Source organism: Wyeomyia smithii, chromosome 3 (genome assembly GCF_029784165.1).
Source record: "Wyeomyia smithii strain HCP4-BCI-WySm-NY-G18 chromosome 3, ASM2978416v1, whole genome shotgun sequence".
NCBI lineage: Eukaryota > Metazoa > Arthropoda > Insecta > Diptera > Culicidae > Wyeomyia > Wyeomyia smithii.
In genome coordinates this window covers 32,329,256-32,346,829 of record NC_073696.1, presented here as the reverse complement: position 1 = coordinate 32,346,829, position 17,574 = coordinate 32,329,256, and the positions used below count along the sequence as shown (strand labels likewise).

General features: G+C 39.9%; 2 protein-coding genes across 5 annotated transcripts in view; one reads left to right on the top strand and one right to left on the bottom strand.

Annotated features, from left to right (window-relative positions):
* The first annotated feature begins 5,771 nt into the window (after positions 1-5,771).
* Positions 5,772-7,001, top strand: LOC129730044 (protein ABHD11-like). The gene is made up of 4 exons (XM_055689022.1): positions 5,772-6,073; positions 6,127-6,300; positions 6,361-6,731; positions 6,791-7,001. The coding sequence occupies exons 1-4, from the start codon at positions 5,840-5,842 to the stop codon at positions 6,924-6,926; spliced, it is 915 nt and encodes a 304-aa protein (XP_055544997.1). The 5' UTR covers positions 5,772-5,839; the 3' UTR covers positions 6,927-7,001.
* A 115-nt stretch (positions 7,002-7,116) lies between these two features.
* Positions 7,117-17,574, bottom strand: part of LOC129727907 (nipped-B protein) — a 28,593-nt gene continuing 18,135 nt past the window's right edge. For 2 of the 4 annotated variants that reach the window (XM_055686181.1, XM_055686182.1), the window contains 14 exons: positions 17,243-17,572; positions 15,399-16,171; positions 12,042-15,335; positions 11,777-11,971; positions 11,627-11,719; positions 11,275-11,568; positions 11,038-11,213; positions 10,798-10,973; positions 10,462-10,737; positions 10,163-10,398; positions 9,954-10,105; positions 9,355-9,897; positions 9,111-9,288; positions 7,117-9,042 (listed from right to left, as the gene is read on the bottom strand). In XM_055686181.1, the coding sequence (XP_055542156.1) occupies positions 8,653-9,042; positions 9,111-9,288; positions 9,355-9,897; positions 9,954-10,105; positions 10,163-10,398; positions 10,462-10,737; positions 10,798-10,973; positions 11,038-11,213; positions 11,275-11,568; positions 11,627-11,719; positions 11,777-11,971; positions 12,042-15,335; positions 15,399-16,171; positions 17,243-17,572 (7,106 nt within the window). In that variant the 3' untranslated portion in view covers positions 7,117-8,652. The remainder of the gene's footprint in view (positions 9,043-9,110; positions 9,289-9,354; positions 9,898-9,953; positions 10,106-10,162; positions 10,399-10,461; positions 10,738-10,797; positions 10,974-11,037; positions 11,214-11,274; positions 11,569-11,626; positions 11,720-11,776; positions 11,972-12,041; positions 15,336-15,398; positions 16,172-17,242; positions 17,573-17,574) is intronic. The other 2 variants (XM_055686183.1, XM_055686184.1) reach the window with 2 other exon arrangements.

The window sequence follows — 17,574 nt, the reverse complement described above, 5'->3', positions numbered from 1 at the left end:
AATACCATTCAATATGAATGTTTTCGGAACCATAATTACGCCCAGATGACAGAAATTGATTTCACAGGTAATTTTAAAGTCCAAAATGACGAGTTTCGGCTTCTGAAAAACAGTCCAAAGTGACAAAATATCACCCAATATGAGTTTTTCTTTAACCAGTATCCTAAATACAATTTTGAAATCCAAGTTGGCGACTACCAGTTTGTGAAAAACAGCCTAAAATAAACAAATACTATCCAATATGAGTATCTCTGGAACCAGAGTGATGCAAGGAGCTAACAATTGACCTCAGGAACCATTTTGAATTGCTAAATGGCAACTTATAGGCAACAGTCGGAAATGACCGAATAATACTCAACATGGATATTTCCGTAAACGTGATGATGCATAGAAACCAAACATTAACCCTTGACACCATTTTGAATTTAAAGACGACCACTTTTAGTTTCTGGAAAATAACCAAAAATACCTATATGGGTATTTCCGGTGTCAGATTGATGCCAGAAAGTCTGCCGAAAATGACAGAATACCACCCAATATGAATATATTCAGAATTAAGGCGATGTACAGAAGCCAAAAGTTGAGGATATTGTCATTTCGATAAAACCAATCATTTCAAACGGTTTGTTATTTGACTTTGATCATATCCTATGACCGATTCGTCGTGCATTTGCAGACTGTTAACACATTGCAAGGAATCAATGAATTTGGAACGTTCAAATAGTACAATACTACATTTAAATTATGTTGAGGCCACATATATCGATCAAAGCAGGTATAGTTTTAAATAGTCTTTAAATTTCTCTTCTTTCCATAACTTTTGGGCCACATACCAAATTGTTATGAAGTTTGTTATTTGTAAGTTCGAGAGATGACTCGTTCGTATGACACTAGTTATGTTCAAATAAGTCATGTAATCTTTGAGATAATAGACTTTCGTTGTTTTATTAACAATTTAATACATAACGGTTGCTTAAGTTCGATTATGATCAAATGAAATGGGAACGTGTAGGGCAGCCAAACTTTGAAACCACGTGTTCAATCATAATTCATCAGTTAACCCTTAACTAGCCCGCTCATCTGATAATAATTATCAAATCGGTTGTGTAGTTTCTGAGATAATGAAGTTTCGTGATTTTCACAAGTCGGTACATTACAAATTAAGTTACAGTTCGATTACAGTAAAATTCAATAGGGTCTTCTGCGGCAGCTAGACCATTCATTTGACACAGGGTGGCCACTAAATCGGGAAAACGGGAAATGCGGGAAAAAGTCGGGAATCAAATTACATCGGAAAAAATGCGGGGAAAAGTCGGGAATTTTTTATGCTATCGGGTTTTTTTTCCAAGATTTTTTCAAAGTATTGTGTATGATGAAATTACAAATATTGGAGAAGTTGGAAGTACAGGAATGCAAGTTGGTCCCTCAAAAGTCACATATTTCTTCAGCAGTCAATTTTTTAACCAAAAAGTCTCTAAATTTACTTTTTTTGACCCGCTAACCAGCTGAGTACTTTTATCAGTTTTGATTTTCAAATGAAATAAATATTGACATCAAATGTCTTAGAATAGCATAAAACGTCAAAAACTTGTGTTATCTGAAGAAAATTGAATTGACTCTGTTGGACTTCTCAAGATGGTAAAGCGAATTGAAACCGGGGTCGAAAACCGGTACGGAGTCTGGGAATGGTAGTTGCCAGTTTGCCGAGAAAACGTTTTTAATGACAGAATCAATTCTAAATTCTCATATGTACAATAGAAACTGTTTCAATTTCTAATAGCAATGCAAAATAATAGCGAATTTCTTTATTCCACTGTGTGCGGGCAAAACTGCCGAGGAATAATGAAAGGTCATCACCATTTAAGACGCAAGTAAGAAAGAGTTGCCAGATAATTGTTTACGAACTTAGCACGTGCGGTGGTGGGTTGAAGCTGACAATTTTTACAGTGCGCTTCGGGCAGCACGGCAGGTCAAAACTGGTTCAAAATCGAGCGAAAATCACGAAATCACGTTTTTCGAAAAGATTTTTATTTCAGTTAGTTTTAGAAGAGATATTTGGCGAACTCTAGCGAAACTAGCTACCATTTCCGCTTAGAAACTCAATGCTGGTGATAATTTGGGTTTGGGACGAACTTGCTATGCGGAGCAGTTAATTGAAAAAACATTTGAAACTTGCCACAAAATAGAGCAAACATTATTTTGAAATTTTTCGAAAAACTAACTTTTGTGCATATTTCAAATTCGTATTTTTTCTGTAAATTATACAATTTGACTGTAAAAAAAACTATTTTTGATGTAAATACAATCAGAAATGCTCTTAGAAAACAGCATAATGTTTGCGAGGTTTTTCAAGAAAACATTTTATTTATTTTTTTTTTTGTTTCTGCATACAACTTTTTACATGCTTTTGTTTTGTAACTGGTCTTAGGATACGATGCTGGCCTAACTAGTCAGTCGTCGTAGGTTCGTGTCTCGGCTCGAGAGAAACTGCAGGATCGTAGCGCTAGCCCTGAAAGCGTCCTTTGCATTGAACAGTTGGTTGCTGAATCTGGCCACAGATAAACAAAAATACTTGAAATATTTTCAAAGCCAAAATAATTGACTTGATTGGTGGGATGTTTCCGGCAAAGCTGTGGATAGTAATTCTGTTAAAAAATTGATTGAATATCTTAAAAAGGTTATTTTTTGAATTCTAAGTTGCCAAATGTTACAACGTTTATTATATGAACACGAAAGAAGTTAAAATTTCTCAAGGTTTTTTTTTCGAAACCAGAAGGATTTGTTTGATTGGTGCGATGTTTCCGGCAAAGTTGTTGGCAGTAGTTGAGTATTGAAAATATTCTAAATCAAATATTACCAATATATTTTTTAAAAACTGCATAGTGTTAACTGAACATTGATGATCATGGAGAAATAAAAACTAAAAATTCTTTAGAAAAAATCCTAATAAAAAGGATTTGGGAACATTTCAGAAAACTTTTTTTTCTTGAAAAGTTTAAAAGAGACTAAAAATAAATTTATTTTCTTTTGAACGGTTTCTGCAAGACATGTTCTTGCAGTAAAAACCTTTTAATTTGACGACTAAAAATTTAAGATATTTTTTTTGATTTTCTGGTTATTTTTTAAGTTTCGAAATCAGCTTGACCATTTTGAGCGCTGGATGCAAACACGTTGAAAATGTTGACAGATGACCAGAGAGATGCATCTTCGATAGACTAGCAAATCAAAATGCTGAAAAAGTTGTGAATTCACTTCTGAAAAGTTTTCAGAATGTATGTAACGTGTGATAAACGTAATACAGTATTCGCAGTATTTTTCCTGAACGTGAAATAACATTATCTTTAATTTGAGAAAAAAAAATGCAAATCCATGTCACAAGTTGGTTCCCTAAAAAATTAATTTCAATCAAAATATTCTTTACTCTCAGATTAAGTATTTTTATGTTCACCCTTAACTCCCATGACTTTTTCCGATGATTTGAACAACGAAAAAAAAAAACTTTTGAACGAAAAGTGCTGTTTTTTGTTGTTGTTCCCCTCATAGGTTGTTATGCGTTAAAAAAAGGGTGACAGATAGACAAACACAATGAATGCACAAAATAGCTAACACGACTGTTGAGTGCTTAATGGAAGATTTGCAAATTTGAGAAAATCGCAAAAATTGTATTTAACCTGTCTACCATGGGAAGGCAAAGGTTGTATTTTATATAACTAATTAACTTTCTGGTAAAATGTCCCGAGCAAATTCGGTAGAAGTAATATGAGCTATTACTTCCAATTCAGGGTTCAAAAATTGACGTTCAGCCGTCGATAGAACATAACCTAGTCACGTTTTTGCCAATCGGGAATTTCTTGCAATCATGCGGGAAAAAGTCGGGAAAAATGCGGGAACTCGAAAATGTAAAATGAGTGGCCACCCTGTTTGACACTAATTTTGTGGAAATCGGGTCGGCCATCTCTGAGATAAGTGAGTGAGTCCAAGTAGTCTTCGGAATATGTTCTTTTTCATAGCTGGTTTTCACATTTTCAAACATAACAGGCAAAGTAATAGCACAGACAAACAGACGTACCACGAGATTTATTTCCGTGGATCAAAATAACGGTCATTTCAAATGAGTTTCAGTTATGCGGAATATTCCCGCCGCAGCGGTGGTGGCGCTGATGTGCCTTTTTCTTTGGACTCAGTTGACATTATTCGAGCACTGTGCTGCCAAAATCAGCAGAAAAGCTGAAAGTTTATCTTTTGCGGAATATGCCCAGTAGGTGTCGCACAAGTAAGTCGGAACCACAATTTCCTTAGAATGTTGTATGCAGTGGTACGTCTGTTTGTCTGTGGTAATAATCCGATTGCAAAACAAATCAATAGGGTCTTATGGGGCAACTAGACCTTCCGTTTGACACTGATTTTATGAAAATCGGTTCAGCCATCTCTGAGAAACCTGAGTGAGATTAAACAGTCTTCAGAACACGTTTCTTTTCATAACTTTTGAACCACATGTTCAATCTTCATAAAAATCAAAAGTTAAGGTTTTTTTAGGTAGCCCGTTGTTGAGACTAATTTTGTTCAAATCGGTTGTGTAGTTTCTGAGATATGGTTGTTGTTTCGTGATTTTCACATTTTTAAACATAACCTCTAAACTAAAAATCCGATTACAATAAAATTCAATAGGGTCTTATGGGGCAACAAGACCTTTCATTTGCAATAATTTCATGAAGATCGGTCATGCCATCTCTGAGAAAAGTGAGTGAGAATAAAAATCTGCACATACACACACACATACACACACACATACAGAAAATGCTCAGCTCGTCGAGCTGAGTCGAGTGATATATGCCATTCGGCCCTTTGGAGCACTTTTATACTTTCGGTTTTGCAAGTGATTGCTATACCTTTCTAGGAGAAAGGCAAAAAGGCAAAATATTACAAAAACTTTACAAAAACAGTCTTATATCGTTGCAAAACCAGCGACTCTATAATTTGTGAGAATTTTTATGCGCCTGGCAGCTTTGACTATAATCTAGCGCTGCCATCACTAAAGTGGTTAGAGTCGCAAGTTGCAGAAAGATGTCGGTAGCATTCCAAACGAGTAAGAATTTGAAATCTTTCACGCAATTTCTGGAGTTTTTTGTTCTAGCTTGGATGTCTGTTATCTATAGTTAAACCACAGATAACAGATATCCAAGCTAAAACAAAAAACTTCACAAATCGCGTGAAGATTTCAAATTTTTACTCGTTTGGAATACTAACGACATCTTTCTGCAACTTGCGACTTTAACCACTTTAGTGATGGCAGCGCTGAATTATAGTCAAAGCTGCCAGACGCATGAAAATTCTCACAATTAGTAGAGTCGCTGTTTTTGCAACATTGTTTTGTGAGGTTTGTGTATTTTTTTTTTTTCATATTAACACTAAAACAAACAAATTTATCGCAAATATAAGCTGGGATTGAAAAAAATTGTCGATTATGTACAAATTCCGACTGCTCAAAATTTCTTTATTAAAAAACGGCAACGCTTCTTATTGCAATAATATCGATAAGAGCTGGAAAACTATCGATTTTATCGAATAATTGACCACTAAGTGTTCTTAGCGCCACCATACTGCGTATTGCGACATGCTAAAAACCCGTTGCGTCTTTTTACACATGAAGCAAAATTAGCTTGGATGTCTGTTATCTGTGGTTAAACTAAAAGTCAAGAGAAACCAGTTCCTAGAGGTTTGTGTCTTGGCTATTACCAGTGCTCATAGCAACTCAAAAAAAAAACACGTTTGTGTTTTTTCAAACCGTGCGTCCAACAATACATAAGATAAAAAAACAGTGCCAGATTTGGTGCAGAAAATGTTTCCAAATTTATTGAAAACCGTTACATTTATGGGGCGCCACGTGATAGGCAGGTCACTTTCTAGTGGCAATCAATTGGTCCCATTGGAATTATCGTTTAATGTCTACGATATGGTTCAAAGTGCTTCGCACGGTTCCCCAGTGTTAGTTCTCCACGGATTGTTCGGTTCTAAATATAACTGGAACAGCCTTTCGAAAGCATTCCACCAAAAGACCAAACCCACTAGGAAGGTAAGTACTTTGTTATTTAATTTTGTGCTTAGCTTGTTTTATTTTCATTGAAGATATACTCAATAGACGCTCGGAACCATGGCGATAGTCCCCACTCGGAAGTCCACTCATACGATCACATGGTCACTGATCTAGTAGAACTTCACCGGAAACTCAATATCAAGAAGGCATCAGTAATCGGTCATAGCATGGGTGGTCGAGCCATGATGTTGCTAGCCTTAAAATATGTAAGAATAAATGTATGAAACCCATCCACTTTTCTGCTAAACGAAAATCTCTTTTTTCAGCCACAACTCGTAGACCGAGCCATTATAGTGGACATCTCTCCCACCACCGGCCTAGGAACAAGTAACACCGATATTCCACTATTTCTACAATCGATGCAACTCATTCAAATAGGTGCCGATCAAACAATCCACCAAGCACGGAAAATCGCCGATGAACAGCTGGCAAAAATCATCGACGCGAAACCTCTAAGGGACTTTCTCATAACCAATCTGGTTAAAAGTGAATCCGATGGTTCCTTTCGATGGAGAATTAATCTAGATGCCTTGGAGCAGAATTTCACGACAGGTGTTGCCCGGTTTCCCGATTGCAGTGCGATGCAGTATACTGGGCCGACTCTGTTTATCGCCGGTGGAAGGTCTGACTACATAAAGTTTGTACTATCGACATGTGGAGTATGAATTTTCTCAATTATAAGTTGACTTATTTCAGGAAATCAGATATCCCTACCATCAAGCGGCTGTTTCCGAACTCAGAAATCAAGGTGGTAGAAGGAGCTGGTCATTGGGTGCACAGTGAAAAATCGGCCGAGTTTGCCAAGCTGGTTCTAGACTTTCTCAATGCCTGAAACTCGTAGAAATGAATTGTAAGACGTGATATTAGCAAATTATACGTTATCGTGAGGCTTTTCTCCACTATTAGATTTGGACTTTTTACTTATCATACTAGAGTGACTGCCCTGTATCTTTTTTACCCTACTTCGAATGTTATTCTCTCAGATCACGGAAATTTCGGTTTCGCATCAGAAATCAAAATAAATTAATCTACAAGTTTTACTCTGTATTTTTTCCACTTTGACTTTGATTTAAATTATATTAAAAAAACAAAAAAGATCCTTCGATTATGCATTTTCGAAAGTGTGGTTTTCTCTTCTCTTCAATCTTGTGTTGTTTCGTTTTACCTTAACACCTAAGTTAAATTACAAATTCATCTGGATTTCAGTTTTTTATTGTTTTTATTTCTTTTTTTTATAAATAATTTATCTAAAAACACTTTAAATAAAGTCTCTGCCTTTTATTCTCATTTGCTCTGAATTTTTTTTTTTTTTTTTTGTTTTCTCTTACCCGGGGAACGAAAGCCCTTTCGACAATTATTCCAATTTCTAAATTTCTCACACTGCCTTGACACGAAAATAAGGAAAGGATTATCCTATATTTACAGAAAAATGTACAATCGCTAGCACACACACATACAAGCATCATTTTTCTTTGCGCACAGGCTGCACGCAACGGATGCATTCTAATGATTCTTCGTCGTTCGTGTTGAATGAACTCTGTCCACACAATAATCACTACGCCGTTTGCTTGGTTATGGTTTTGATCAAAAACCTAATATCTTAAGATAAAACCGTTTATACATTGTGTGTTGGATGCTTTTTGTTTATTGGCATCTTCGCTACTTGACGCTACATAATTTATACAATTATATTCGCAGTTCCATGAATGATACCGTTTACTACGTCTACTCTCAACTGCTATGTTCAATATTATATTTCGCCAATACGTGAAATACTCGCAAACCCTTCTTCCTTGGATTTGTCTAGCGGCGGTCATTGCTGAGCTTTCATTAAATGTTTTAAACGACCTTGCTGGATGCGCGCCTTATTTCGCGTTTAATGGCGAACTAGTTAAATATATCTCATAGAATATCTGTCTCTCCCGCAAAGAATAGAACCGCGTTTTGTTTCCTTTCTTCGCTGCTAAACAGACAACTACGCAACGTTTAAATTAAGTCTTCTTTTCCAAACGCGCAAAATCATTTCTACAATTTATAATATCTTTCTTGTTCTGTGTAATGATTCGACCGAGTACGAACTCAGTCATGTGTAAAAGTTGTCTCACATTGGCGTGCTCACATCTATTCTCACAGTTCTTTCCCATAGTGAATAATATATTATTGTTAAATATATATATACTGGTATCGAAAAATGGTTTGTTTCAAAATGTATCCTATCTCTTTTCTCTCTTGTTGCTTTTGATTTTCAAAATTATAAACAATTGCGTGGTTTGAACTCTACATCTAGTGGGGTAACTTGAGAAGTTTGATCAAACATCCTAACACAGTAGTGTTGGTGGGGAAAATACTACAGGGGAGAACTACAGAAACATGTTAACATAAATCGGGTCTCATGGTCCTCTAGTCAACTAACTGACCCGAAGCATATTAAATGTGCATTCACAGTGACTTTTTGTATCATTTTTTACTGTTTGTAAGTTTGCTGTAAAGTGGCATCGAAAAACAGTTGTTTTTCATCTCGACCCAACTTCTCGGGAGTATGCGACGGCTGCGGATGCTTAATCGTAATCCATATCACTAGCGTCACTTTCCTCCTCCTCTGAGGTGGACACTTTTCGTCGCTTTTTGCGAGCGCTCCTTGATGGCAAAGATTTGCGAACATTCGAGGAAGCATTCGTTGCGGCTCCGGATCGTGCGGTAGATTTTGGCGTTTTGTTCATAACCGGTGCGCTACTACTGCTGCTGGTGGTGTTATGAACGTTGTTTACGATGCCACCGGCGTTGTTGGTACTGTTATGGTTGGGGACTGCAGGGGCATCGGCGGTACCAGCCTGCTTGACAGGGCTGTTTGTCGCTGAATTAGGTTCGGATCCCTTCGCTGGTAATCGATCATCCTCATCCAACAGCTCGGGATCGTCTGGATCAAGCCGTAGCATCAGTTGCTTGAACTGGAAAACAATTACACATTGCGTTATTTATATCCTTGTGTTAAAGAAACAGCATATAAAGTACTCACATCCAAATACCGCTGCACTAGTTCGACCCTTTCCTTCTCCTCCTGGACATCCTCGGTAGACCGCTTTTCTTTGAGTAACGCAATTGTAGCCTTCGGATCGAATAAAGAATTTGATCGCCGCTGCATTGCTTTGTCGTAGATTTTACCCGCTTCCGACGGTGAATATCGAGATATTTTACTGAGATAAAATAAACATGGTTAAATATCTTGTTTTTCAAGACCCGCTTTAACGCTCGAATCTTACCAGTCTGTGATACCGTAGATATCTTTTAAATGCTGCTTGAGTATTAGCAAAAGCATACATCCCTGTGCTGAAGTGATACAGTTCTGCAGCTCGGTCGTGTCTTCTGGTAGCCTACTGAGAATCACATCCTGATCGTCATCGTCGTCATCCTCCAGTGGATTGAGGGCTGATGAATTGCAATAGAAAACGTTACTACTGTGACCTGCGGAGTGTACTGCTTCAGAAAACTTACATTGTTCGGGATTATTTTCCGCTCCAGGCGGGGGTTTCAATCCTTCTCGAAATGAGGCCAGCAAGTTAGTGCCGGTAACGGAAATCAGCACATCAATATGATGGATTATGTACAGTGGCTCGTCCTGCACTGCGTAAGGAAAGTAAGCCAAATTGTCCGCTAGATACAGCATCTGTTGCAGCGATATCTTGCCATCGTCGAACTGTTTCGTTATCGATTGGACCAGTGCTCGCCGCTGAGGTTTGGTGTTACGCAGCAACGTATATAAGAAACCATTTAGTGCAGTCGGGGGCTCCTGAGGGTCTTTGATTCTGAAAGAACATATTTTTAGCAATTTTAGGTTTATTATATCCACTGTTAACTTTACCTGTAACCTCTAACTATACTATTGTGTCCATGCGTCTGCAGTAACGCCTGTAACTCATACGAATACTGCATACCGGCGTGAGATTTCATATTTACAAAGCCTGGATACTGCTTGTCAATCTCCTGGAGATGACGGTCTGCACTATGTGCAACCTGCCAAAATACCCTGTTAGAAACTGGTTTGATTACAGATAATAGCAGCCTACTAACCTCTTTTTCCGGGTCCGTACTTAAACATATTAAATAAGGAACTATTTGTACTGGATGAACCAGACCTTGCCGCAGCACGATTTCAACTACACGCATTGCCCACATTCGCACACCGGTATCACGGTGGAGGAAGCTCCGCAGGATTTCTTTCAGATATATCTGAATCACTCTACTCGCCATGCCGGAAGAAACGTCACCCATTTCTTTCAAATCTTCGCTTTCGGCTTGTTTTGCCCCTGTTTAGTTAAATAACAAAGTTGCAGTTAAACCATAATTCTAATGCCTAACTCTCTACTCACATTCTTTATCATTCCGAACCATTTTATTCTCCTCCTCCGTTAGATACATCAGAATGTTTTTTAGTACGTTGATTTTCATCTCCGTTAGGACTGTTTCCTGCGTAAGCAGATAGTTGTAGTAATCTCTCAGTTCTGTTTTGGTCAGATATTCGTAGTTTTTGACGCAAAAGTTGCCCATCGATAGAAGAGTCTCCTTGCAAATTTCGCTGTGACTGCATGACAAGAAAAATGCCAACGTATTGTAGACCTCATCGCAGATGGCAGCCGGCAGTGAACCTTCAAGGAATGAATGTCGATTAATCGTTGATTCCACATTGAGTTAGAAATATAAAATACCCTGTGCATCCTCTACACCACCATAAACTTCGGGCTGCTTGAAGTCAAAGTACCGCATAATCAATCCAACCGTATAAATACTGCGCCTAAACTGAGGCCTGTACAATTGCTCTATCGGTATTGACGGATCACTTATTAGTTTGTCCTTACTGGATACTAAGCCCTTGTAGTAAAATCTGCAAAATACAAGCACGTGGGATTAACACGTTTCCACACACAAGTAAAAAAAATCCGACTTACTTGGAAAAGCAGTCTCGTATCAGGGCGTAGTTCTTGGTAATTCTATTTACAACCGCCGAGAGGCAGGATACGCAACTCAGCACGACAGCTTGACTTTGTGTCACAATCAGCATCATTAGGTGTGATTCCAGATCAGCAAGGAAAATATCGCTGGGATGTTCCATTAGAGGAACAACCTGTTGAAATAAAACATAATTAAAACATTACGGGACAGCGAAGATTTCAAACTAAACTGACCTGCTCTAAAATCTCCGCTACGCTGCTGATAAACTTATAATTGATGGCATTCTGGCAGCGTATGTTGAGATACGGTTCCAGTGTCATCGCATGATTTACCAGCAGCTGCGGTTGAATCTTCGAGAACAGATGCAACGCCGTTATGCAACCGACAAGCTTTTTATTCTCCGAGCTTTCCAATTTCATTGTGGCATCTACCAAGCCGTCCACGATCTGCTGACAGGCTTTAATCAGCGTTTTGGGAATTTCCTTTTTAGCCTTTGCGTCCTCCTTATTCTCTTTTGGTTCAAAAATCTGCCAAAATACAACACATTAATATAGGTTTTCGTTTCTATGCTAACATCTGAATTACCGATTTCAGCAGTGCGTCGAAACCCTGAGTTCCAGTCTCATGGGACGAGCATACAACATCGATTATCTGAGTAATTTTCCTATCCATGGCTCCCTGAAAAATATTCGCGTTTCTTAGCGTTATTTTTTGTATGAATAATACGTTATTTACCTTATCATTAGCATTGCACGGCGTAAACCACATTGTCATAAAGACGTCCATCACTAGTTTTTGGATTCCCTCTTCGTCGTTAACTCTTCGAATCATTTTCACGCAAATGTCCGGAATTTTGTCCTGTTCCGGATATTCGATACAGATGTCACGCAAAATTTTTATTACCCGTTTTCTGACCGAGACGCCCGTATCCTTGAAAAATCAAAGAGTAATATTTAATACTTTAACGTTCGATAGCCCTATTGTAACTGTTAGCACTTACCAATATTCGTTGCGAAATCATCTCATAATACTGATCAATCAGATCCGGATCGGAGAGTATGTACTTTCCCACCAAATCCACAGCTGCCTCGCGCACCGAAATTGCAGTGTCAAGCAGCTTCTGATGTACTCCCATCTGCATGTCCTTTCGCGCGAGTACCATCTGATCTACTTCAACGATATTGCCGAGACACTTCATGGCTCGGGTTCGTATCGCAACGACGGGCTCGCGCACGACGAGGATAATTTTCTGCAGGTATTTGTCGAAACTCTGCGAAAACGAACGCTTGCTAGCCAGGTACTGGGCGATCAAATTAGCGTTACTGTAATCGATGTAGGTTTTAATTTCGCTAGCATTAGCCGCGTTGGCACCACTGCCTCCAAAGGGACAAATCTGGAGCAAATAATTTGTCTTCCGGGTGTCCAGCATGCGGAAAATTTCACTATTCAACTCCTGATCAATACCTGGTTTGACTTCCTCAAGGTCTGAATCGTTTCCACCATCGGAATTATCGGACTCACTGTGATATTTTTTACGTTTCTTCGCCTGCTTTTTGCGAGATGCGTAACCTTTTTCCCCATCTGCGATGCACTTTTTCCTTTGAATAATATCACGGTACCACTGAGTTATGTAAAAATGCCGCGCATGATTCCAAACGATGTTCCCTTCCTGAGCGTTTGCAGCTAAAAAATCGAGAAGAATTTTTTGCAAGAACTCAGTCCTTTCCTCTTCCTCGTTCAATTGAAACTTGGAATTGTTCTGATATTCATCGCCCTCCTTCTCTTGCTCGATTTTGATGTACTTGATGAGGGAGTCCATCGTTCGTACTTTACACCGCGATTCTACGGTATCCTTTCGCAAACGTGCCGCTACGATACCAAGGTACTCGAGAGACACCACTCGAATAGACTGCTCGACTCCTTTGTCGGACATCTTTTTCACCAGCATCGTCCCCAGCAGACTAAGAAGCAGTTCCGATGCAGGCCATTCTGGTTTGTTAACGGTTGTCAGTAAATCATGGATGAAGTTTTCGAACAGAGGACGGAAATCCGTTTCGCTCGATCGACTCTTGCACTTGTCCAAAAAGGTGGCCAGAAAATTACCCCCAATGCTTAGTGCCGTGTCGTACTTTCCGATTATGAAAAGATCAGCCGACCTCGGGTTGCTGCTGTTAACCACCGCATCGTTATTAAGTTTGTTTTTCGGGTTTTTATCACCTAACGATTCTGGCAAAACTACGGCACACTGAATCAGTTGCAGTACTAGTGCGGTCATCATCTGAATGTTGCCCGCGTTGTTGACCAACTTGTACGGACGGAGATTCCGTTTCGAGTGCGGAAGTCGGTCTATCGACGAAAGAATATCCGCAACAATGTTTCGTCGATGGTGTGAATACTTTTCATTCTGAAAAATCGACGTTACCAAATCAAGACAAACGAATTGAAGAGTTTCGATATTATCCACAAAGAAAGGTTCCACCCCGAGTGCCGAAGCGTGAATTACGATAGTATCAACGAAGTGAAATTTCTCGAACATTGTCACTAGGAGTTTACCCAACTCGACAATTTTGGTATACAGAATTGATAGCCCTTTCTGCTGATAGCTTGGCATCTTTTTCGACTTTTTTCCGTCAACCTTTTTCTTTGTTTCAACCGAATATACTGGATCATACGAAGGAAATACTGTTTCTCGCAACTGGAATTGCACGAACTTGATTATTGCATCGATGTTGTCCTCTTGCAGAAACTTGGTACTTTTGCAAGTGTATATAGAGCAAATCAACAATGCTGCTTCCATAGCGTTTAGAATCTTCTCTATACACTCGTCTCCGATTAAGTCATCCTGCAGCTCGGTCCCACTTAGATTCTTCGCCGATTGTATCGATCGCATGGCATACGTTATAAGCAATGTCAGCTTGTTCTCCGGTATGGCTTCGATTGCATTTCGCGCTTTCAACTTCGCCGCTTCAGCACCAATGTTACTAAGCATACTAGTGGGGATGCAATCCAATGCTTCATCTGGATCATCCAAACTAGGTGCTTCGGTTTCATCTAGTTGGTCAAAAATTTTCCCCATTATTGACATAAATCTCTGATAAGTATTGGTATTCATCAGCTCTTCCTTGGACAATTTTTTTATAACTGGAGCCGCCGGCCGTTCAACCCTCCTGAGCTTCGGTTTACTAAACATATCCTCGGGATCGGCGCTCTCGTATTGCGCTCGTCTTTTCGCCAACAAACCAGTATACCTCCGTTCGTCTTCCTTCATCTTGCTAAATATCATTTCACTGCTTTTTTTCACAAGTCCTAGCTTCATCGCCAGCTTTGGTTCAGCGATCGAAAACTTTTTCAGGTCTTCTTGCATCATCTCTAGATGTGTTTCATCGAGCCTATCTAAGCGGATCGAGCACTTCTTCAGGGCTACCTTATCCGCCTCGTGTAAAGTCATCATTCGGCAGAGTTTCTTCAGATTTACACGATCTGGTTTCTTCACCGGCGTAGCCGGCGTAGCTGGCGGAGGGGCAGGTTGTTGTTGGGCCTGAGAAACTTGAGATAATGCGGGTGTTGTGGAAGTGTTTGTAGTCGCAGGTGCTCTCATCAGAGCTCCTGAGACGCCAATCGACGTGATTGGAGCTAGGACTGGTTTTGGAGGTATGTTGTTGCTCCCCACTCTATGAATTGCACCAGCAACAGTAATTGGTCGCAAGCCAGTCGCTGCTGCTGTAGTAGGAGTCGTAGGCGCACCAGAAGCTGCAATTAATGGGCCAGCTGGCGGTCGCGGCCTATTTAGAGTTGTTCCTTGTTGATTGATTCGATGCACTGTGCCGATGGGAGCGGTGACTTGCGTTTGCTGGTTGTCCTGCGATTTGTGCAAACTAGTTTGTGTTGGGTCGGTTTCTGGTGCCGTTGTACCCTGTGCCGGTGAAGGTCGTCCCCGAGCGTCCAGATGTTTACTCTGCTGTTGCTGTAAATACTCGCTGTTCCGGGGGGCCGCTTCGGGTGTTTTGATAAGGTGATTTGGATGCTGCTGCTGCTGCGCAGACTGTACTTGAGGATATTGATGGTTGTGTAAGGTACTGCTGCCATTTTTCAGCTGAGATTGCTCATTTCCGGCTAGATGAGATTGTTGTTTCGCTACCGTTAGGTAATGCTGTTGCTGTTGCGGCGGTAGGTTATTGGCCAAATGTTGCTGCGGATGGTGCTGATTGGGTGAGGCACTGAGTAAATTACTGTTATTATGTATCACATTTTGTTGCGACTGTTGCGGAACTATTATCTGTTGCTGATTCGCGACCTGAATTGAGGGAACAAATTAGTTTCGAGAAATAGTACTAAACTAGATATTTTTGTAACTCACCTGCGGTGGTAGCTGTTGTTGTGGATGCTGTTGGTAGGGGACATGATTAGAAATTTGCTGTTGCACCTGCTGTTGCTGTGTAGCAGCCCCTTGCCTAACAGGCATAGCTCCAGGAAGTGCATTCGCGGGAGTGCTGTCTGCCAAAATGGGTGCCTGTGGCTGCTGAATGACCGTTCGATGTGGATCAGCTGCAGCGCGCTGCTGTTGCTGTGGAAGCTGAACATGGAGCTGCGGTTGTTGTTGGTTTTGTATTACGGACTGGTGTGTCACTATAACGTTTTGATTGTGTTGTTGCTGTTGATGCATTTGTTGCTGCTGTTGCAGTTGGAAGAGTTGCTGCTGTTGTTGTTGTTGTTGAAGCTGATGATTTTCTGAAGGAGTGGAGTAAGGAATATTTTGAACGTTAATAACTTGCTGCCGAATGATGACTTTTTGTGGGGATGGCAGTTGTTGCGGTGGTTGTTGTTGCGGCTGTTGAAAGGACAGGTTGGTTGGGACAGGTTGACTCAGATGTACTATTTGATGTTGCGGTTGTGACTGTTGCTGCAGCGTCTGCTGAACTACTACTGGCGGGTGGTTGGGATGATGGATAGTAATTGGGGACTGACTGTATACAATTTGCTGCTGTTGCTGCAGAGACGGTTGCTGTTGTTGCACTTGCAGTAGCTGGTTGGTATAAACCTGCTGCTGCTGCTGCAGAGGCTGGTGGTGTGTTTGGATGGAAGAGTAGTGTTCGCTTGGAAAATTATAAACTTGGGTTTGTGATGTAGATACTAGAAAAAGAAAAAAAAAACGAACCGGTAAAAGTGTTGTCGGGGGAAAATACTACAAAGAAAGAGTTACCAGTTAATTAACATTCTAGCATGAGGGAGGTCAGTAATGGTTATTTAAAATTAGTGAAGCATAGAATATAGGAAAGATGTGAAAATATTCGTTGATCAAAATGAGAGAAAAAGTTGCAAGCCTTTAAAATTCATTTGAAGTAATGTACAGTATCCGGAAACCTTTCCACACGTTTTATTAATGCAGTAACCTATAGCGTTCAATTTAAATGTCTGTTGATGGATTTCTTCCATTTCGTACTATACTGCCGCTCTAAGCATAACTGTCCCATATTCTGTGCAAACCTTATGGACGCTGGGACAGTTATGCTTGGAGCGGCAGACTACTGCATACTCAGTAGTGTTTCAATTCTAGTTTGTCATTATGACTGGTTTGAACGTTGCGTTATTCGAAGCTACCATTAAAAAGAAACTATTCATTTGGAGTGTTGATTTCCTAACTTTTACCATGATTGAGTTTAAGAATGTTCTCTAATTATTTGTTCTAAAATTCGTTACTAGCTAATTTTTCTGATTGGTTTTCCAGTTGGTTTACAGGTATAATGTCGGTTTAGCAAGTCAGTCGGGAGACAATGTCAGTGTTTGTAGGATTGTAGTGCAAGCCTTACAATTGTACACTAATAGTTGACTGCAAAGTCTGTGTACAATAAATAAAAAATCTAATTCCGTAAGCGAAATGAATGTTAGTACACTTAAGCGATTCGTTAACTAATCTTACAGTGTTCGCGAGTATCCTTATCTTTTTAGCTAGAATCGCACAATTTTGATATTTTTCAAAATACTAAATTCTGCAGCGAACAGCAGTTTATAAAACATATCCTTGTCAAAACGCATTTTACCGTATCTAGAAGTCACAAACATTCAATTAAAACTCATTGTACCAAGTAAGCAGATCAAACAAAAACTGGAGCAACAAATGGCATGGATTACGATGATGTTTAAAGTTCAGGATTAGTGCAACGTTTACTGTTAGCCTCACTTGGCTCTACTTCTAAAACTTACTTATTTTTTGCTGCTGTTGAGCCAGTATATGCTGCTGGTGTGTCTGCGGCCTATTGAATACATCTGGCCGACAAGAGTGGATTGCCTGCAACAGTAGAGGTCCCTCATGCAGCTGCTTACTGGGCGACTGCTGCGCATACTGATCTTTCAGTTCGATGTGGTCAGAATTGGTCTGTTCGATTGCGTTCACCAACTGTCCGATGAGGTTGTCGTCTCGTGTGGCCAACAGATTATTGGCTTCCTCAGCTACACGCGGGTGGAACAACAACGAACGATTCAACGAGGTAGATCCCGTAGCGAGAGAATCTGATATGGGAAGTTCGCTCAGCACT